Source organism: Pituophis catenifer, unplaced genomic scaffold (genome assembly GCF_029215685.1).
Source record: "Pituophis catenifer annectens isolate HBS135680 unplaced genomic scaffold, rPitCat1.0.hap2 SCAF_3, whole genome shotgun sequence".
In the NCBI taxonomy this organism is placed as follows: domain Eukaryota; kingdom Metazoa; phylum Chordata; class Lepidosauria; order Squamata; family Colubridae; genus Pituophis; species Pituophis catenifer.
This window is the reverse complement of record NW_027256883.1, coordinates 136,557,730-136,581,349: the sequence shown is the minus strand read 5'-3', so window position 1 is coordinate 136,581,349 and position 23,620 is coordinate 136,557,730. Positions and strand designations below refer to the sequence as shown.

The 23,620-nt window shown below is 37.7% G+C and overlaps 1 protein-coding gene across 1 annotated transcript; it reads right to left on the bottom strand.

Annotated features, from left to right (window-relative positions):
- Positions 1 to 536: 536 nt before the first annotated feature.
- Positions 537 to 23,057, bottom strand: SELENOF (selenoprotein F). The gene is made up of 5 exons (XM_070939411.1): positions 22,951 to 23,057; positions 20,941 to 21,108; positions 9,652 to 9,715; positions 4,063 to 4,112; positions 537 to 1,434 (listed from the first exon to the last, which is right to left on the bottom strand). Exons 1-5 carry the CDS (start codon positions 23,044 to 23,046, stop codon positions 1,303 to 1,305), a joined length of 510 nt encoding a protein of 169 aa, XP_070795512.1. The 5' UTR covers positions 23,047 to 23,057; the 3' UTR covers positions 537 to 1,302.
- Positions 23,058 to 23,620: the final 563 nt, after the last annotated feature.

Here is a 23,620-nt window from a genome sequence, read left to right as displayed (position 1 = left end):
AGCCCATAAGGTAAGCCATACTGAAAAAAAAATGCCATATAGGTTAGGATTACTTTTATTGTAACAGTGATAGTAGAAGAATCTTGCAAATATGAATATGCTTCTCACTTTATCTTCAGTTGAACTAGGATGGTCTTGCCTTAAGATGTTTTTTCAAGTTACTTTCTTGATCCAGGTTCAAGGCCCCCTTGTCGGTCCATTGATATTATTTTATCATTACTAGTACTTCAAGCTGCAATAATGAGATTTTTCTCATTATTGCAGCTTGAAGATGGGTATCTTCTGCCTGTGAAGATACTGATCAGATTAAAAGGCGATTCTATATTTCAGGAGGTCAACTTTTTTTTTTTTTTTTGGTATTATTATCTTGTTTGAAAAACTGTCTGTTCTTCTTAAGCCATCCCTGTCCTAAACAAGTTTGCAAAGTCACTTAGAGTTGCCTTCGTAATATGAGGCACATACAGATTGATTTAATAAAATAAAATTTAAATGCATCAAATCACAATGTACCAAACAAAAGACACCTTCAATGCATATTTTGTGAAGTAATTTATTGCCCTCTCAAATAATTTTCCTCTTCACTGAACTCATGTCTGCTGAAGATGATAGAATAATTCAGTGAAAGTACACGTGACATCAGACATACATATGCCTTTCTTTAAGGCTTTCTACGTAGTCATCATTAAGTGCAATCCCCTAGCGTTTTCCAGTCATTCAACAGCATTAGTCCCTCCAAAACTACATTTTTTTTAAAAAAAGCGAGGATCCATTATGAATATTCTCTGTTATAAAAAAAAGAATAGTCGGGAAATACAAAATGCAAAGAAAAGTAGCAAGTATTTGGGGGTGGGGCTGGATGGAATACAGTATATCGAATTTGGTACCAAGGTCTCATCATTGTATAATGAGTGACAGTATAATTAATATGCACACTTATATGCAAGCACAGAACATTCACATAATTAAGAGAAACTGACAAATAGGCTCCCTTTATGAAAAATATTCAAATTGTAAAAATGCTCAGAATTTGCATCAGATTTGTATCAAACCTAACATTAAGGATCTCTATCTACAAAACTGAATTGAAATACACTAGACAGTCATTTGATCAGCCTACCGATTTGTAAACTGTGCTTTGCTTGAAATTCCTTGTAATTAATATCCACGTAATACGGAATAGCTTTTAAATTAATGCCGACATTGGGATGTTTTCCAGCATTTATCACACTTTGAGGAGATTAGGATGATAAAAAGTAATATGAGAAATCCAGATTTCAATTCTTTTTAAAAGGGAAAAAATATTTAGAGACGTTCTAGCTTTTCATTTAAGAATTCTTCAACGCTATCTGTATTCCATTTCAGGATGCTCAGTTCTTCGGCAATGTTCCCACTGTCGTCCAAGAGCTTCAGTACAGGATCAGAGCCACGCACATACTATAGAGAAAAAAAATATATATCCAAGGTTACTGTCTATTTGGATTAAAAACATTCAGCCTATTTTGCATGGTAAAACCTCATCTCCCTTGCTAAAGTTCAAATGTCAGTTTTATATTGAATTAATTATTGTAGCCTGTTGTAAATATGGATCTATTTATGTCATGAAAAAAAAGTGAAACACAGGCCTGTACTGCTTTATCTATGGTCAAAATTGGATTAGTTAATTCAGGTCTATGACTGATTGCAAAAAAGTAGCATCACCAGAGATGAAAATTAGATTCAGCAGAATTATCTGGATTTTGCCATTAAATAAAGCAGAGTTCTACTTGGAGTAGAAAAGATAAAGAGCCCATTTGAAAAGGCAATATTGAACATTCCATTTTCCTTCTATTCAATCCTTCCTTATAAGAAGTTGAAACAATTTAAAATTTCCTTTTTTTTTCTAAGTACAAAAATATGACACTGGAGGGGAAGAGAATTATAAAGATGTAAATAATATTTATGCTTAATACATATTTTTGCGCTAACTTTGTGCAGTCTGATTTTGGGAGAGCTCTCTTTGTGCTAAACTCTGAAACAGAGAGATGTTTGCTGATGTAAGATTACTCCTAACTTTTATGTTATTCATTCAATGGAAAGTATTATTTTTATTACTGAATTTCAATAGAAAATCTTTTAGCAACTGGACTCATGGTGTTAACAGAATCCGAAGCCACTCTAATACCATCACATAAATACTATTCAAAAATCATTCTGTATATAAAAATATCGTAATGTTTTAAAAATGTATATGGAATCAATACAAGTTATTTTGCATCGAGAAAGTATCAGTTCAACAATCCTTAAAGGTTAATTTTTTTTTTATACAAGTAACTAAGTCAGTTGCTATTTTTATTATTACTGATCAAACCTATCATTTGCATCTTTTGATGCAAAATTTATAGCTGAATTCTGTCTGAATCTATGTATTATAGCCACTCTTCTATTACTAGTTCACCACAAAAAGGGGGACAAAAGAGAAAACACAGTAAGAGAGCAAAAAATTTGCAAACTTATCAGTTAGCACCTTTACAGCTGATATTGTTTTTTCCTGAAAATAAGACCCTGCCTTATATTTTTTTGAACCCTGAAATAAGGGCTTGGTCTTATTATCGGGGGTGGGGGGGGTGGGGTGTGTTAATATTTGGGGGGTGCAGGAGACAGCGAGCGTAGCCACATCATGGCTTCTGGGGATGGCAGGTGGGGATGGCAGGTGGGGAGGGGTGGGGCCAGGGAGACACGACACGTGCGTCTTACTTGCCTTGTAGCTCTGTCGTGTGTCTCGCCGTTGTCTGCAGGCAAACAAGTTGTAGGGTAACACCAAACTTCTCGCGAGGTTTCTTTTACCCTACAACGTGTTTGCCTGCAGACAATGGCAAGACACGTGATGGAGCTACAAGGTAGGTAAGACACATTTCATGTCTCCCCAGCCCCACCCCTCCCAATTTGCCATCACCAAATTGCATCCAATTGGGGCAGGGACAGGAAGCCCTGCCATGCCCGGCAAGAGGGAGAGAAGAGACAGCAAGAAGAGTGAACCCTGTCTCGCTCCATGCCTCTCGCTTCTCTCCCACCCCTCTCAATAAAGAGCCGGGCACTGTGGAAAAGGGAGCCAGGTGGGCATGGGCTTTGGGCGTCTGGGGCTGCTGAGAGTTGCCCGGCGGAGAGGCGGGAGCAGGGCGAGAGTTTGCAAGGGATCACTTCCCCTTTGCCTTCTCTCCCAAAAGCGCTCCTCGGGCGCAACCACTTCTGCAGCAGGAGACTCGCGCCTTCCAAAGGGTACCATAGCAGCAACTATCCACAATTTGTTAACCCTTATTTCGTCCTGACCCACGTGGCCCAGGGGTGACGGTTGGGATGAAATAAGGGTAAAAAAATTGTGGATAGATGCTGCTATAGTACCCTTTGGAAGGCCGCCGCAAGGCTCATGGGGCGCATCGCTTGGCCTCCTGCTGCAGAAGTGGCCGCAATCCATGGCAAAAACAGCCACACTTGCTGGAGGGCTTATTTTCGGGGGAGGGCGTATATTTACTCTCACCCTAAAAATCAGGCTTGGCCTTATTTTCGAGACATGTCCTATTTTTGGGGAAACACGGTAAGCATTTAAAAAAAAAGAGACTGGTAATATGGTTGGTACAAATAAACAAGGCTTTATTCCCTTGTGAAAGGAAACTAAATCACAAACAAGGGGAAAATGTATAAGGGGAAACAAACCGTGAAAGAAAACTTGCTATACAAAGTTTTCTTACCAAAACAGGTACCATGACTCGTTCTGTATAAAAGCTGGAAAACTTTGGACTCTCCTAACTTCCGTTTTGCCCAATGAATGAAGAGGGGTCTTTTTGTAGTTGTTGTTGTTGGCAGGCACATTCTGAATGCGTGTGTGCACATTCTTGTGGAATATATTCTCAGCAACTGGTTAGAAAATGGCTGATCATGTTCCTGCCTTGTTTAGTTGAAATGCCATTCTCTATGCACAAAAGGTTTCTAAATGTCTTATAATACTTCATGCCAAATATTTTATGAGTTTTTAATTAAAAATAAAATAAAAAGGCACTAGCAAAACCAGTCAAAATAGGTCCTTACCTTAATCTGCAGTCCCCTGAACAGTTTGGGCTTGTCGCTCTTGACAAAAGCTAGAATTCAAAGGAAAGAAAAAGACATTCCAAATATCTCTTAATTTCTCCAGATAAATACTGTATCTCTTTTTAGGCATTAAGGGATTCATATTTTTACATACCAATTTAAACATCTAATTGGAAGGCAAAAATGATTTTAGAATGCTACTCTGAACATTACATATTAAAGGTAACTAAAAGAGAACAAATACCTCCTGAGGAAAATGGACAGCCATTGAATTTATGATTAGTGCCACAGGTTTGAAAAAAGGGAGCACTGACAGGTAGTCCTAGACAACAGTTCATTTAATGACCATTCAGTTACAACAACACTGAAAAATGTGTCTTATGACTGTTTTCCAGTTATGACCTTTGCAGAATCCTCATGATCATGTGATCAAAATTCAGATGCTTGGCAGTTGGTTCATATTTATGACTGTTGCTATGTTCCAAGGATCATGTGATCCCCTTTTGCGAGTTTCTGACAAGCAAAGTCAATGGGGAAATCAGATTCACTTAACAACTGGCTTACTAACTTATCAACTGCAGGGATTCACTTAAAACCGTGGCAAGAAAGGTCGTAAAATGGGGCAAAACTCACTTAACAAATGGCTCAATTGTAGTCGTAAGTTGAGGACCACCTGTATTGATCACTCTAAAGTGTTCACAGCAATTCCTTATTCATTTTTCCTACCTAATATATAGATGCAATTCTTTTCCATTTTAAGCATGTTTTACAGGTAGTCCTTGCCTAGTGACTGTTTGAAGTTATAATGGACCTTCCCAAAGCTACTTGTGACCCAGTTCTGATGGGTCTCATGTATTTGGGCACTTGGCGTGGACTTGCAATGTTCTGCAGTCACATGACTATAATTTTTGGCAGGCTGGTTTCCAGCGTTTACGGCTCGTTTCCAGAAAAAAAGATCATTGAAGAAGATGGCTTTGTTTTAGGACCACGGTGTTTGCTTAGCAACTACAACCGCAATGACTGCCACAAAAAAGGCTGTAAAATTGGGCACTGTCACATGATGGCCCACTTAATGTCTGCACGATTTATAACCATAATTACAGGCTTAATTGCAGTCGTATGTTAAACACTACCTATACTACCGTATTTTTCCGAAAATAAAACCTACCTGAAAAATAAGCCCTAGCATGATTTTGCCAGATGCTTGCAATTTAAGCCCTACCCCAAAAATAAGCCCCAGTTAATATCGTCAGCCAGATGGACACATTTAGTACTGTATTTTCCCCAAAATAAGCCCTAACTGGAAAATAAACCCTAACGTGTCTTTTGAAGCAAAAATTAATATGAGACTCGGTCTTATTTTTGGGGAAACATGGTATAGTATATTCATAGCCGTAGTATTCTAGTCTATTGTCCTGGCCAATGTATGAGTGCTAAGTCACCTGCATGTACAGAAAGCAGACAGTAACATCAGGAAATCTGGGCCCCTTGCATGTGTTAGTTATTTGGCTAGATTATATATAACACTAAACCATGATTTAACAAAGATCTGCTGAATAATCCACAGATATTTATTTCTTAAATTTACTTATATACCATGGAATTGTAATTGTCTCATAGTAGTCTTTAAAAAAGAAATGAAATGACTATTATCAGAAAAGCTAAATAATCAAACTAAAAAATAATAATCAAGAAAACAATAGTACGTGAACAAATAAAAGCCAATTCCAGATAGCACTCAAACAATGTCCAAAGTTCCTTTAAAAATGTTCAACCTTCACAAACCTCTGGGAAACCATTGCTAAGAGGATCAAATCAGCTTTTAGAGCAGAGGTCCCCAGTTCCCAGTCCGTGGACTGGCACCAGTCTGAGGTATGCCAGCAACCGATCTGTGCAAACAAACGAAGCCCCATCCGCAGGATGCAGGTAGCATGCAAACCACACACCCTCCAGTCGGCGGAAAAGTCTTTCTCTACAGAACTGGTCCCTGGTGTCCAAAAGGTTAGAGGCTGCTGTTTAAGAGAGGATGTTTTACAACATGGATTGGAAAAGAAGCTATGTTGGGGGGAAAATTTTTTTTGGGCTCTTGTTCCCTTCATTTCACAAACATTGGCTGGATTTATATATAATGCGAAGTGATGAAGTATGGTATATCAACCACAATGGCTAAGTTCACATAGTACACTAAATCAAATCCAAATAAATCCTATTATGTGTAATGCAATGAGTAAACTCAGCAACAATCTGGGAGATCAGCATTAAGTTATCCAGATGAGATGCAAATCTGCTTTGTTGACTGAAGGATTAAAAGCTTGCAATGTTTATCACAGTGGTATGGAACATTTCATCAACTCAAAGATATTCCTTTGTAGACAGATTTCTCTTTTGCTTTTTCAGGAACATTAGCAGACCCGATCTCACTATGCCAAGAACAAAATGAAATAGAATGATAGAAATAACAGTGCTGATCTCCGGCTCTGTCTGATGTCAATTCAAAACTCTAAGACATATTGTAGAGTTGGCAGCTTCCTCACACTAGCAAAAATGAACTGAGGCACCTTCTGGATTAAAAAAAGAGGCAGTAAACAACCTGCTTTATTTTCTGTTGAGACATTCTCAATATGTGATCTGAGGATGAATAAGCAGTAGAGAATTTTAATTTAAAAAAGGAAAAATGCTAAATGAAAAATGCCATTTCCACTACAATAAATGGAGATTTGATTGAAAGAAAAGAGATATTTGTCCTAACACAGAAGCAATTAATCTGTGTCATGACAGCAACGGGTTAAAATGAGGAAATGGACACGGAATTTACAAAGATATTTGTACAAAATATTCCATACATTTAACAGCTAGGTTCAGGTGGACATGCATGTTTCAGGCAGAAGTGATGTGTGTCCATGTGTGAAAGGACGTTTTTGGGAGAAGGGGAGGAGGGGGAGGAAGAGGAAGAGGGGGAGGAGGAGGAGGAAGAAGGAGGAGGAGGAGAAGAAGAAGAAGAAAAAGAAGAAGGGTAACAGTAGACTGAACTTTTATTCAATTGATAGAACAGAGACAGAAAACAATGGGACAATAAAAAAGAACAAAAAGCTGGCAGAAGTAAGAAGAAACCTCAGATGTTAGTATAGCATATATAGCAGATGTTGGTAAAGGAAACTTACAGTTCAGCTGTAAAACCAGAATTGGAAGGCTCACAGTTCAATGCTAAATCTGCACACTGCAGGTCCAGGTTGAATTTCTGGCATCTCCAGTTAAAAGAAGCAGCAAGCAGATGATGGAGAAGACTCCAGATGCCAGCCAGATGAACACTCTTGAGTTAGTGCACAGACAGCCATTTATTTAACCTTAAAATAACTAATTTTGTAACCAAAAAAAATCATCTTTTGTAAACAATCTGTTTGAGAAGCAACTGCTCTAATTCCAGAAACTGCAAAAGATAAGCCCAATTTGGTGGGCCTGAAGAATACTGCTCAGCTAAAACAAGAGACTGAAATTTTTAAAAAAAGTCATGATTTTTGTGAGAAGGAAAATACTGTTGACTGTTGAGAAAGTATTTCAAATCTCAGTGTTACTTCGCTATTTTAAAGATGAACTCAGCAAAGAGATCATTTTGCTTTGTTATAGATAATGTAAAATAATTAAATGTCAATACACTACAGGTAGATCTTACTGCCCTTACTGCAATAGTTTCAAAGTTACAATGGCTTTGTAAAAGTAATTTTAAGAACTAGACCTCACACTTATGACCATTGTGATGACATAAGTGATCTCTCCAGTGCACTCTTCCCAAGAAAATCTGCTGAAGATCCTGAGGTGAAGGAATCTAACTATTTCTCAGTGGCAACCCCCTGCTTTGGACCACATTTTCTTCTGAGGCTCATGGGCTCTTTAACTTGCTGGCCTATAAGGCGCTAAAAAGGATTTTATTCTGTAGGACTTTCGCACTAGTGACAAGGACAGATTGCCTAAGATTATGTAGGGCTGATGTTTTGTTTTTGTTACTCTTTATTGATTGATATTATTATTGTAGATGATCTAGAATCTCTGGAGTGGAATGATGCAGAAGTTGTTATATGAATAAATGAAATGTTCACAGATCGGCAACTCAATTTGATACACCCATAGGTGCTTTTTCAGGAGGCAACTGGACTTTTTTGTTTTTTCTTTGAAACAAAGCATGAGAGAAGCGAAACGTCAAAGCACCTTTGGGACAACCCTGACCTGGATGACGGAGAATCTCTACAGACTCAATTTTATACAGCTATTCCTGTATCAAGACTTTCCAGTTAAACAGAAAGAATGATTATAAAAAAATAAAAATAATCAATGTGCAATACAGAAAACAAATGTCCCAGTTTTGGGATATTCAGCAAAGAAACAAGTGGGTCCCACCAGATAAAAGTTAAAAAAGATAGTGCTTTCAGTGTCTTGGCAATAACAAACTATATAGTCAAAAACAATCTAAAAATATTCCATCTTTTGAAGCAACAGAATTACCTTCATCTAGCCCCATGATCAATTATAGTTATTCAAGTGACACGTAAGAAACAAACAAAGCCCTCAGAACAAAACCAGTATTTCTTCCCTAGGAAATGACTGGCTGCAATTTAAGACCTTAGAGATGCTGAATAGAACCACTGTAACAAAATCTCTTACACCCAATACTTCTTAGAAATCTTTTTAAACGTTTGCAAAGCAAAATGTCTTCTCACTCCTGTTCTGCAATATGCATGCGCTACCGGTGCTACTGTTTTCTTCTATTTCTATTGTTTCTGACTCTGAAATCGCTCTTCGTTATTTATTTATTTAATATTTGCGCCACTTCTCATGTCAGGAATAATAGTACCCTGAAGCAATCATTGTTACAGCCGCCAGCAACCCCCTCCCACCTGTTATGGTGTTTCCAACAGCCAACTCTCAATTAGCATTGACAGAATGATTTGGCCTGAGAGAGATTTTAAAAATAGTCGGGGCAAGGAAGGGAATGCTGGGAAGTGGGAGATAAAGCCATTTGCACGTATCTGTCTCCCTGTGCGTGCACCGGCACATCTATATAAAAACAAAGTAGAATGTGATGTGGGTGTTTAAAAACTCACACATTATATGCACGTACATAAAGCTACTGCATATTCAAGAGAAAACCTCAAGGCCTGGGCAACTTCCCTCTAAATCCTTCTTCTGATTCGGTTTCTATCAGCAAAGTGAAGAGCAAAATTCTCATCTCCCCACTCTCCTGATAGGACAAAAGAAAGTTGAAGAGTGACTGGCAGTTTTTAATTCAAGAAAGGAAACCTGAATTAAGACGGGATGGAAAAATATTACTGCATGGATTCTGGGAAAGAAATGTAAAAAACAAAACAAAAACTGAACTGCAACTCCTATTAGACTTCATCGCTGGTCATGCTCTCTAGTACTGATAGGAACAAGAGTTCAGAATCTGGAGGAAATCCCAACTGAAGTGACCATCCCTTATAAATTATTTGAGTATATGTGCATACTATGTCAGACTAGACATTCCTTCAGGATCTAAATAAATGATGGGGTGTAATGACACTGATTTTGGAAAAGAAATACTGCAATTTCACTTACCCTGAACCTGAGGGAACCTCCCCAATTTTCATCCACACACTTCAAGGATTGCTCCTGCATAGAGCTGTAAGAGATAAGCAACACATAGTAATAACCCGATCCAACATTATTGCTCATCATGTGAAGCATCAATTTAATTTTATATATATTTTATTTTTAATAGAAAAAATTACCAAGATAATTAATACATGTGCCTGGATTTTCTATTCAGGGATTTGGTTTACCAAGAATAAAGAACACCTTAAATAAATCACTAACTTACTAATGTTGTGCAAGATTGCACATTGTGCACATTACCATTAAAAATACTGCCGACGCTGTATCCATTTCACGCAAAAATTATGCAGAGCAAACATTCCCGTAGGAGACACTGAAACCCATGGCAGATGTCTAGGGAAAAAAATTGGAATGACAAGAGCTAACATACTTAATGAGAATTTTATTTAGATGCCATTCCAGATAGAGTGATAATCATACCACTGGATTCAGTTTATGCTATCAAAAATTCTGGCACATTTATGATTTTTAAAACCATTGTAGATTGATTTGAAAATTACCTAAAAAGGGAACAGCAACACATGCCTTGAATTTATTTCATTACAGTAGTATGTTCTGTGACCCGCTGAAGGGAGCATGGAAACTGCCACTAATATAGCATGCAAGTCTTGGTTGGTAGTCCCTGGGTTATGAAGGCAATTGAGACTGGAATTTCCTTCACTAAAGGATTCAATTATAGTTATAAAGTGTTCACCTGACTGTACTGCTCAGCAACATAGTCTTGGCAGTCCCTGTTGCCATCATTAAGCGACGGTCATTAAGTGAGGATCTTGTATGACTTTTGTGGGAAGAGGCACTGAAATCACATCCAGGAAAGTGGCTGATAGGCAAGAGCTATAGGTGAGTAGGTACTATGGAGTATGGGTGGGAAAGTACTGTAGGGAAGTGCTATAGAGTGAGGGGGGGGCATTACAAAGTACAGGAGGGAATGAATGCTACGGGCTAGCACCATGGAGTGCAAGTGTTATGGCTGGGCACTACAGAAAATGGAAAGGTGGGAGCTACGGAGTATGACATCCCTTTGCTGCCTGGGGGCTCCTTGCGAGAAAAAGCAGCAGGAAAAACTTGCAACCTTCTGCTGGCTTCCCCACTGATTTTGCTTCTCGGAAGCCAGCAGAGAAGGTCATAAATGATAACCACATGACTGCATGGCACTCCAACCACAGTAATTGTGAGTTCTTAAGTGCCTGAATCATGACCATGCATTCATGCATCACTGCGGGAAACCTATGGCAGCCACAATTTTGAGGACCAGTCGTAAGCCCCCTCACTCAGTAGCATTTTAACTTTGAATGCTCACTAAATGAACGAGGGGCATTGTAACCCGAGAACTACCTGTACACTCATAGCACTAAGTGTTCAGATCATAATGATTTGCTATTTGTGACAATGGCTACTGTTGTCTCTTTCAGAATTCAATTAAAAGTTTTCATTTGAGATTCAAATCTTCTAAGGTGTAAATCCATATTAGCTGCCTGTATACGTATATGAACCTGCACAACTGCTTAGATCAGGGTCTGAAGTTCTATTCTCTGGGTCACCAGTTAGGCTAATGTGTACCAGGAGATAGACTTTTCAGTAAAACTCCCAACCACCACTGCATTTTTAGAGACAGATTATTTTGAGCAGCATTTGATGTTTTAAAATGTTTTCCCAGGTGCTGTTGTTCCACTTTGTTTTGTGTGTTGCCTTAATGAGGTCAGTGTATCCTGACCCGATGCTACTATAAAATACATAATTCATTTCATCGGGCTAAACCAATTAAACCTCATTCCAACCTAATTCAAGCATGGTATGGTTAGTAGAGCTTTTGAACATCATTACTGTGCTGCCTAGTGTTCCGTTCCCCTTGGGTGGGGAAGCACAAAACCTAGGGAACATAACACACAGGCAAAAAAAGCCTTAGAAACTGCCAGATTACCCTTGTGATCTTTTTCAGTGATTACTTTTGGGAATCCCTTGCCTTCCAGGTAAAGGAATTAACAGGGCAAAAGGTATAAGGACTGACATATAAAATCAAGAACATGATTTCATTTAATAACGCAACACGTCTACAAGAAAATGTATGTGGATGTGTTATATCAGAGAGAGAAATTTAACGCAATGGAGCCAAAATGCAGAAATTAAAGGACCAAGCAGCTAAAACATACCAATGAAAATGATGCATGGCATTTTGGAAATGCAGATAAAAGAGAAGACTTACTCAAAGGTACTTAACAGATATTTGTATTTTATAAAGATGCAATTTTATTATTTGTATCACTGGAAAATTATCCAATGCTGTATATCCAAAAACATTGACATCAGGTATATTTAAATCCTTCTGGTTTCAAAGGGAGAGTTATGCAGATTTTTAACAGCTGAATCCTAAATATGTACTCAGGAGGGAAGTTTAGATCTGAAAGCTAAATGTTCCATTGAAATCAGCGAGACTGGGAAATGCTTAATTCTTGCTCAATCGCATCTCTGTGCCTGGATCAGTCTTTCCTTTAAACCACACATTTACTACAGCCGACTTGTGCCTTCTCATTAGTAAAATAAAAAAGCATATAAGCATTTTAAAACTAGCATCTTGAATTTCATCATAATTTAGAAGTCTAAGCTTATATTTATTTTTATATTTCACTAAATGATCTCTTCTGAAATCCTGGCAGATTCATGAATAATGCATAAGGTAAATCAACTCCAAGAGAGCTTTGAATTCTGAGCTGAATGTTGATTGCAGGACCTGAGAGACGCATGATCAAATCCCTATACAACTATGAAGTTAACAGAGTCATCTCAGAATATTCAACATTTTAACTACGCATCATCTACTGCACAGGACTGAGATGAAGATAAAGAAACAAAAGTCCTGGCCTTTCTTCATAAAGGAGAATACAGATAGTCCTCAACTTACAACCGTCCAACGACTATTCAAAGTTACAAGGGCACTGAAAATAGGGACTTATGACCATTGCAGCATCTCCATGGTCATATGATCAAAATTCTGGTGCTTGTCCACCAATTCACATTTATGACGGTTGCAGTGTCCCAGGGTCATGTGATCCTCCTCTCGTGACCTTCTGATAAACAAAGTCAATGGGAAATGCAAGTACACTTAACAGCTACATTACAAATGCAATGATTCACTTAACAATTGTGAAAAGAAAAGTCGTAAAAAGGGTCAAACTCACTTAACAAATGTTTCACTTGGAAACAGAAATTTTGGACTGAACTGTGGTCGAAACTCGAGGACTACCTGTATTTGTAGCTCAAATTTGAAATGAGGGGTCCTTGCTGCTCCCTGAGCTTGGTTGTTTTCTTGCAGATATTTCATTACCCAGATTAGATAACATCATCAGTGCTAGTAAGGAAATCTCATTTATTACTAGCACTAATGATGTTACCTCACGTGGGTAATGAAACATCTACAAGAAAACAACCAAGCTCAGAAAGCACCAAGGACCCCTCATTTCCTAATTCTAGATTGAAACTATCACTTTTCTAGCATTATTACAGGACCTCCTCCTCCTCCTCTTCTTCACAGGATCACTGACAACACGGTGGCTGACATCAAGGCTTTACTGTATCTCTGATCTAACAGTTAAACTTTCAAGAGAATATCAACATTTTATTTGGGATGAAAGTATAAAAAAATGAAGAACAATGGGAAGGAGTATTCCCATTGACCTTGCCATAACTAAGACAATCTGTCTGTTTTGCAATGACTACTATTTTGATAAAGCCTGCAGCAGAAGCCCAGAGTCACACGGTCTAAAGGAAACAAAGAATTAGAGTCAGAATCCTTTAAGGTGACAGCTATATTTTAATTACCATAGCAGAATGAAACTGACTTTAAAATGAAGCTAAATCAGGTCATGCAAATAACATTAGCCTGAAGCACTAAACACATTCTACTATATTATCAGTTGCTGGAACTGGCAGCTCTTCATGGCAACTTGGTTTAAATTATTCTCAAAGATCTGTTTTCAAGTATTTCTATTCCTCTTATATATTCCCTTCATATACAGGGGTGGGGTGTTTTTGTTTTGCTTTGTTTTTGAAAGATAGCATTTATAACCAATTTTGTTGTATACATGATGTACAATGACAATAAAGGCCATACCATACCATACGAAGAGTGAAATTACAGAAACTTTGTAAAAATAATTTCCTTATATTGTAATACGGTATTAATATTGATCGTGTAAAAGAGTACTTTTACTAAGTATCTCACTCAGTTTCTTGGCGTTCTCAGGCCATTCTTCAACATGCATACCATTTGCTGTGCTACAGTATTAATCTCTTTCCATAGTAGCCCCAAGGTCAGGTCAATGATGGAAACTTGGAATGGAAAGCTGCTTCAAAGCAGCTGTTGAGAGTTGACCATTAGGCAAAAAGAAAAAAAATATATACACAAAATAGCCTTTGGGCTGACAAAGATTCTGTCCAAGAACAGAAGAAGGCTTCGCACAAAGTCTCCATTACAATGATTTGAAGATTGGTGCCAGTATGCTTTCTCCTTCCCAGAATAGGGAAACAGGAGATTTGTCATGAGAAATTCATTATGGAGCCTTGAAAAGCACTAGGAGCAAGCAACCATCTGTTTTGCTTCAGCCCTTGCCATTTAAAAAGAGCACGCATATGAGAATATGCATATGAGCATGCATCTTGATTACAATCTGCCAAGATCTGACACAGCATACAAAAATAAAAAGGAGCATTAGGTTTAAAAAACAACAACAAAAACATTCATGTGCTGAATTCTGAGGCGGTTCAAAAAGCGAGAGGATACAGAAGTCTGTTTGTGAATGGACTCACAGCTGGAATTTGGCTTTCTGTTTCAGTTCAGTGTTTCCTGTTGTCCAAGAAAGAGGCAGCCATTCTACTTTAAAAGCCAGCTAGACCTTTCTGATGAAAATCGTTGGGAAAGCTTCAGATTCACGTACTTGTTCCATTTCAGAAACCACATGAGCCAATTAGCAGAGAACAGACTTCTTAGATTTATATGTATGTACATGTGTACATACACAAAATTGAGTTCTAACAGTGAAGAATGTCAGAAACTACTGAATTATTAGAAATGAGAAAACGCAATGTAAAGGAATATATTTAATTAAAGGAAATAGGTAATTCCAAAAGAGGTGACAGTCACTAATAAAAAAAAGGGGGGGAGGGGGGAGCCAATTCAAAAAAGTCAACATGAATTGGCTCTAATGCTAAGATTCTCTTTTCCAGGTAGTAGCTTACAAGACTGAAATCAGAATTGTCTGGCAGGTTTTAACTTTTTCAGAACAGAATAGTATCTGTGTGTACAGATATTCCTTGATTTATATCTTTTTTGCCCTTTCTAAAGTTACACATGAGTTGTAAAGCATTAAACGACCGATTGCAAACTGAGGATTACCTATATAAAATAAGGTAACTTTTAAGATAAGATAAATTTTATTATTATTTTTTTACTGTGAGCACACTGGCCCACATTAAAAATGAAATTTTGAATATGTAGCGGAAAGAGGAAACTTGAGAGCTCACAAGGTTGATGCTGTATGTGTATGCTATATATATATGTGTGTGTGTGTATGCCTCTATTTTAGATATTTAATATATTTTCATACTGTTTTCAACAAATACTTTCAAGGTAATCATTTTGAAAAAGCTATACAAGCATTATTACTTGCGGGACCGACTTCTGCCACCAATAGCCTCCCACCGGCCAGTCCGCTCACACAGAGAGGGACTCCTCAGGGTGCCATCGGCCAAGCAATGTCGGCTGGCGACACCCAGGGGGAGAGCCTTCTCTGTGGGAGCTCCTGCCCTTTGGAACGAACTGCCCCCGGAAATACGCAAGATCTCTGACCTCTTGTGTGTTTCGCTGTGCCCTTAAGACCCTACTGTTTCACCAGGCAGGGCTAACTATGTAATTATTTTAAATTGGGAGTTTTAAATTGGGGGTTTTAATCTGGGCTGAAATTGTGTAATATTTTTATTTTATTTTTTTATTTTTTTTATTTTTTTAGTTAATTTTTATACCGCCCTTCTCCCGAAGAATTCAGGGCGGTGAACAGTCAAAATAACACATATATTAAAATGTGAAATAGAAGCAATTTAAAATAATTAAGCCAATTTGGCTCATCAGTTAAGATCTTCAGAATAAAATTTAGACAACTAGAAAAATTTATGCCAGCCTGGCTTGGTGAAACAGAAAGGTCTTAAGTGCACGACGGAAAATGATCTGGGATCATTCGTATCCCTGGGGGTATCCTGTTCCAAAGGGTAAGTGCCCCCACAGAGAAGGCTCTCCCCCTGGGAACCACCAGTGGACATTGCTTTAGTGATGGTACCCTGAGAAGGCACTCTGTGGGAGCGTACCCTGAGAAGGCACTCTGTGGGAGCGTACTGGTTGGTGGGAGGTTATCGGTTGCAGAAGGTGGTCTCATAGGTACCCAGGTCCTAAGCCATGGAGCACTTTAAAGGTAAGAACCAACACCTTGAAGCGCCACTGGCAGCTCGTATAGGAGAGGTGTTACATGTGAGCGCCATGTCGCTCCCAATATCACCCGCGCGGCCGCATTCTGGACCAGTTGGAGCCTCCGCGTGCACAAGGGGAGCCCCACGTAGAGAGCATTACAGTAGTCCAGTTGAGAAGTGACGAGGGCATGAATGACTGTGCATAAGGAGTCCCGATCCAGAAAGGGTCGCAACTGGTGAATCAGGCGGACCTGATAGAAAGCTCTCCTGGCCACGGCCGTCATATGCTCTTCTAAAGACAGCCGCGTGTCCAGGAGGACACCCAAGTTGCGAGCCCTCTCCGTGGGGGCCAATGTCTCGCCCCCAATAGTCAACGATGGTATCAGCTGGCTATATCGGAACGCCGGCAGCCACAGCCACTTTGTCTTGGAAGGGTTGAGTCGGAGCCTGCTTCTCCCCATCCAGATCCGCACGGCGAATTTAAATTTTGATATTTAAATTTTAAATTTTGATATTTGTATATTTTTTGTTTTAATAGGCTGTACACCGCCCCGAGTCCTTCGGGAGAGGGGCAGTATAGAAATAATAATAATAATAATAATAATAATAATAATAATAATAATAATAATAATAATAATAATTATTAATTTTGTATGGAAATCTCACCATTTAAACAATTATATTGTTGTTTAAATGGTCTCTATAAACCTGGGAACGTTTTGAATTTTTATATGCCACTGGATGCTAGTCTGCTTTATATGCCAGTCTATAACCATTTAGAACAATGGTTTCTGATTAACATATTCATTTATAATTGAGAGTATTGTTTTTAATATGATCAGATATAGGAAAATGAAGGCTTTTAAAGTGTGGCTGTTTACATCAATTGCAAAGTGTTGGCATTTTTTCCCTATACTTTGAAGCAGGATTACTTTGGCCTCCATATTCACCCATCTACTTTTCAAGAAACCAGCATTATTTTATGCTACTGAAAAAGAAACTTACAATATGCGACTGTCTAAAAGTAATGTTGATAAAGAAAGCTTTTAAATTTGCCTGAAAGTGAAGCTAAGAGTTCCAGACACTGAAAGTAATGAAGTGTACTGCTTGGTACAAATGCATCTGAGTCAGGATAAATTTTTGTAACTATTTGTTACGAGTGAAATATTTTCCTTCCTTTTCTCTTATAAACAGAGAAAACTTAAATGTCTAGCATTTCCCCTGCGATGTGGTATAAAGGGGATAAAATCTTAGTCTTCCTTGATACGAAAGGAAATATCTCAGCACTTACTGGGAATTACGGAACTCCAGAGCCAGGACTCTAATTGTGTGCTAACTTGTTTGAATAGCTTAGTGGGAATATGAGCACATAGATCCCAAAATGCACCTGATTTATCCTGCATGCGTTCCTTGATCCAGCAACAGATGTATATGCAGCAGTCTGCTCCAATGTGGACAGGAGGAATAAAGGTCAACATGCTCAAAATTGCTCAATGATTAAATAAGTACATTATGAAAAGGGTTTAATCCATCAAAACATCTGTTGCGATATCTGTCAACATTTTAAACTATGAAATCTACATCCTGCTCTAAAATATGGGTGTATGGTGGTGCTTATTCTTAAAAGGTCTATGTTGCCTTTCCAAACCACCTTTTCACTGTATAATTTAAAATACATTAAAATTACATTATAATCATTCAGATAAAAAATAAAATGTACAATAAAAATAGTCCTTGACGTACAATTGTAATGAGCCTGCTTATTATGTAGGTGGTTCCGGTTGTAAAATGGACTGGTCATGTGACCAATCAGATTTTATAACTTTTTCTGCAGCAGTCGTTAGGTGAATCACTGCAGTTGTTAAGTGAACTGTAATGATTAAGCATGGAAATGCTTTTGCTGAAAATTGAAAGTGCCACTTTTTTTTGGCAAAAATGACGTAAAGTGCAGTCATGTGACCACGGGATGCTGCAAATGGTCATGAAGGAGGCTGTATTGCTGAGTGCCTGAAGTTTGGTCATGTGATGGTGGAAGGGGCCTGACCATTGGATTTTTAAAATTCGGGTTTAAGTCCCCTTTTTGGGGTTAGATGTAACTTAGAACAGTCCCTAAGTGATTGGTCATAAGTTGAATACTACCTGTATATCATTAATATATTTTTAAAAGAGTTTACAAATATATTTGTCAGCACCAGATTCCTTTGACTGAGGGGATAGGATAATTTTAACTAAAAATTATGTAAGTGGACAGCACAGTTAACTAGCTTCACAATGTAGTGATCACGACTGTTGAATAGCTTCACTGGATAGATCTCACGAAGACATGGTTTTTCAATAATTATTACTGAGGGGCATACAATTGCTTAGCACTGATTTGATTTGATATCATTATTTGAATACTATTATGTGTTAAAATCCAGTTTAATACATTAGGGATAGTTTTAAATGCAGTCAAGTAGAAGGATTAAAAGAAAGATACTGCTGGAAGAATTATAATACTATATAGAGATAACAATAAACTAGCTAGTACCTGAAGCTATATTAATAGCTGTTTTCCATGAATGATTTTTTTTATATAAGAATATCAAAATTTAATAAAAATAAAAATTATAATCATAAAATCTAATACAAACTAAACTCAAAGAAAGAGTAGAGAAAGGATAAAGTGCAAAGGAAAAGTAAAAAGAAAGAGAGGAAATGGAAAAGTAAGAAAAAGAAATATAAAATATATACAAAGATAACTTCCAATATTCATCACAAGTATAAACAAATTTTACACTCTACCACATCTAAGGTTACAATTATCTCTTCATCCCATATCCCATCCTCATCTATAAACAAATCCATTCAACATCATGTTTTCTCATGTATGCATATGTCTCAATAAAAATGATAATCACAGTAATGAAACAATGCATTGTTGATCTATTTTCTTATCCAAATTGTGTTAATTGTGCTCTGAACTCTCTTGATGTTTGCCTCATTCTGTTAACTTTATTAAATTAGCATTCAATAGATACTTTTCTCATCAAACTAGATTTGATGATTTGATTCTTCCATGAGGAGGTCCACAAAGTTGAGCCAAGAAGAAAACAAAACAAAACAAAACAAAACAAAACAAAACAAAACAAAACAAAACAAAACAAAACAAAACAAAACAAAACAAAACAAAACAAAACAAAACAAAACAAAACAAAACAAAACAAAACAAAACAAATGTGTCCTGGTGATGCAGTGGTTAGAAAGCAGTAGTGCAGTCTAACTTTGCTTACAGCATGGAGTTCAATTCTGTCGAGGATTGTTTCTCAACCTTCCACCCATCTAAGTTCAGTAAAATGAGGACCCAGATTGTTGGGGGCAATATGCAGACACTGTAAACTTCCCAGAGAGTGCTGTAAAGTCGGAGTGCTATTGCTATTGCTAAAAGGTCATCAAAAAAATCCCTAGCCTCTTCCTTACACTTCCACTTGCTATCATCATTAACTTGATTGGTAAAGTATTGATTGTGCTGCTTGACACACAATTTATATAGGGAAAAAGAAACAGAGCTCATAGATTAGCATTCACTTTATGAGAAAAGACAATGCCTCTCTACGCAAGAACAATATGGCAACAATTTCTCTGTGTGTGTGTAGAGTGGGAGAATAATTTACTGTAAAGTCCTTTGGTGTCAGTGAAAAATGGATCAATAGGATAAAATTTATGCCACCTTTTCTATCTGGAAGACAAGGCTTAAAATTTTTTTCTGTCCTGTGCAGGAAGCTGTGTCCCTTCAACCACATGCAGTGATTTTAGCATACTATTCAAAGCAGAAGGCACTGCCATGATAATGAATATTAAGAACCTATATATTAAAAATAGAAAATTAACAGACTATAAAATAGTTCAAATTGGAAATTATCCCAGGGTTTTTACCCTTCATGATGTGGGAAGATAGGTTGTAATTCTTTCAGAAACCTCTTTACGATGAACTGGGCATTCTTATCACTCTGGTTCAGCACAAGATAAATTACTTTTCTGCAAATATTTCATTACTGTACTAATAAATATTATGTTTTTAATTGCATTTAGTTATGTGGCATCTGATGATGCTTTTACTCACAGGATGCTTTAAGAATGAAAACAATACATTTCAATTTCAAACAGATGGGAGAACTATTACCAATAATCATATAAATAGTTGGCTTCTCCTGAATGGCAACAAGAACAGTTACACAGAAATAGTTCATTACAAGCTATAATGGAAATATCCAGTTCTGAAATACAACAGATATTTTCCTCTCTTCAGATAGGAAAAATACTTTTTAAATCTGTTGTAACATGCACAGTAAACACATATATTTATTACAATATCAACGAATAGTTGGTTTTTATCCTGAGGAACTGGTATTTTGTATTTTAAAGTAAATATAATTATCTATTTAACAAAATCTACAAACATTTTCCATAAACAGCAATGTACTCTTGATATGCTAACAACTGGAATCTGTTCAGCTTTCTCTTCAGCTGATTGTATTTAATATAACAACTAACTGATTGTATTTCATTTTGCTCAAACTTAACAGTGTCCCTGATACAAATACAGAAAGATTGCTGGCATGTTTGACCTTGAAGTATTAGGAAAATCAGTATGTCTTAACAAATGATGTCAACAAATTTTTGTTGCCATAAATTACAGTATTAAAATAAAATAAAAAGTTTCAGCATAAATAATATTATATCATAGGGAAGTTAAAACACGTTTTAGCTAAGATATTTAAACATGATGATGAAACCTACCTTTCTAATTTCAGATTGAACTTCTTCTTGGCAGCACTTTCTGCAGAATGGATCCAACTGATTCAAGCCAAATTGGCCAAGAAGGTCACAAGAACTGCACAGCAAATTGCTGGAAAAGCCAAGATCTCTGCAAGCCTCTGATGATAATTCTGCTCCATAAGCAGATATCTGAAATCAAATAAGATTTACACAATTCCTTTAACATAGGTATTTGTAACATTTCAGTGTCCATATTACGAATTTCTAAATGCCATCGTTTCAAGGTTGTCCATTTCCCACTGCAAACCAGAAAACCTATGATTACTCTTTTGAGAAGACTCAGGTAAAAGGGAAGCATATTTACTAATTTACTGTGTGAGGATTATTGACACAGGAAGTATTGCATTTATCCTGTCTGACAGATTTGCAATCTGTACTAACTATAACTTGTTCCCTTTTAGTTTTGCTCAATATATGAGCTAAAAGCTCATAGTGGTTTGAGAATCAGCTTGTGGCATCATATATTGGAAAGCTCAACTTTTCACAATGGTAACATGAATTTGTGCAGAGGTGTTAAATTCTTAATTTAGCAATTAAATGTTTATCTTGTTCCCCACAGGAGCTCAATTGCTTTTTTATTTTTGTAATTGCCTTGCAAGTCAAACTGGGTTGAGGGCTAGCGAGTAGATGAAAGTCATCCAGGAAGGTTTGTTTGTTGAATATGGAACTTTAAATTTGCCATTACAAACATTTCCACTCACCCCCCCCCCCCCCACAGTAAGCAAGGGTGAAAAAATAGTATAAGTGGCCATAAAAATTGCTACTATGCTGGTGATGGGAGATTTACCCAGTTACAAAGGCTCCTAGGATGGGTGTGTCAAGTCACAAAACTCTAGAATTGCTGTTTTATTTATTTCCCAAGCCTCTTAATGCCATTGTTATAGCTTCAGTTACTATATATAATTGGCTGGATTTTTTATTTTTGTTTTAACTGGCTATTAGTAGTATTTTTTACTACTCATCGATAAGCCATCTAGTCCCATGGAGCAAACATACTGTGTACAAAGAAGTAGAAACTATGCATGTGATTTTAGTCTTGAAATTAAAGATGTAATCACTTCAAAGTGTTTTTGGGAATGGTGGGAGGTACAGGTAGTCCTTGACTTACAACAGTTCGCTTAGTGACCATTTGAAGTTACAATGGCACTGAAAAAAGTAACTTATGACCATTTTTCACACTTACAACCATGGCAGTATCTCCACGATCACAAGATTTATATTTGGATGCTTGACAACTGATTCACATTTATGACAGTTGCAGTGTCCCCCGGGGGTCATGTGATTCCCTTTTACGACCTTCTGACAAGTAAAGTCAATGGGGAAACCAGATTCACTTAACAGCAGTGTTACTAACTTCACAACTGCAGTGATTCACTTAACAACAGCAGCAAGAAAAGTCGTAAAATGGACCAAAACCCCATTAACAAATTTCTCAACGTTAAGCAACATAAATTTTGGGCTCAACTGTGGTCGTAGGTTGAGGACTACCTATGCACACATTAAGGACATGAATAAAAATTAATCTAAATTATTACGTAAAGTTCTATTAGCTTGACTTCCAAGACATCTGTTCCAAAGTATCCATGTGTATTCAAGTTAATTCCCCCCAATATGTTCTGTAGCAAGACTAAAAATTAAAAATGGGGAAGTACCCAGTTTAGCCGAATACCGAAATAATGATACTGAAAAAAGGTTTAGCATCCTTATTCGAGTAAACTCACGACAACCCTTTACACTCATTTTAACGGGTTTAACTGAAGTATAGCGAAGACCGTATCCAGCTCAACGTTTTACTTTAAAAAAAAAATACCCCAAATGTATCTTCATATTGGAACCTTTTCGACCCGACCGGAAAGTCGAAGGAATAAGAGAGTAAAAATAATGAGCAGAAATAGGTTCGCCTCAAGACCCCCTTTGGCCGCTCCCTAAGCTCATCGTCTCTACTCTCCTTGTTCTAACGGGGCTTCTTACCGCCTGCAGCGTCGCTAGCAACCAAAGCCAGTAACGGCCGAGCCCCATGGCTCCCTCTCGAACCGCCATGTTGGCACTGACGGACACCTCAGACATTCCATCGATGAGGCCCCTATACCGACAGGATGTCTTAAGTACTGCCTGCTTGGAACAAAGAAAATATCTATACAGTTCTCCCATTCACATGAAACTGACCAGCGTAGAAAAAAAATCGAGGAGGGAAACAACATATTGGAATTTGCAAGAAACAATTTACGTGCCTTCAAAGACCACTCGCTCCTTCTTCTTTTTTTTTTTCCGGGCACTTTTTTTGGACGCTTCGGAATAGAGCTCCCTGCTCTCCCAATCGAACAGTTCCTAGAGATTGACAAGACAATAGACCAATGGCCTAGCGGAACATTAGCATTCTCCTTTACCGCCGCATCCAATACCCTAAGGGAAAGTCGCTAGGCCTACGGGACAACGTTGTCCAATCAGTAGGTAAAAAGGGAATAAGGAGGGGTGTCGGTTCAGTTCCTTTCCAGTTACGTGAGGAAGCTTCGGTAGGCGGACGGATGGGATGCATAAACCAACCGAAGAAGGACAAGGGGAGCGGTAGCCAATGGCCTTTAGCGTTTGGGGCGGGACCTGTATTCTGGCTGGTCGGTGAGGGAGGGGAGGTAAGCGAAAG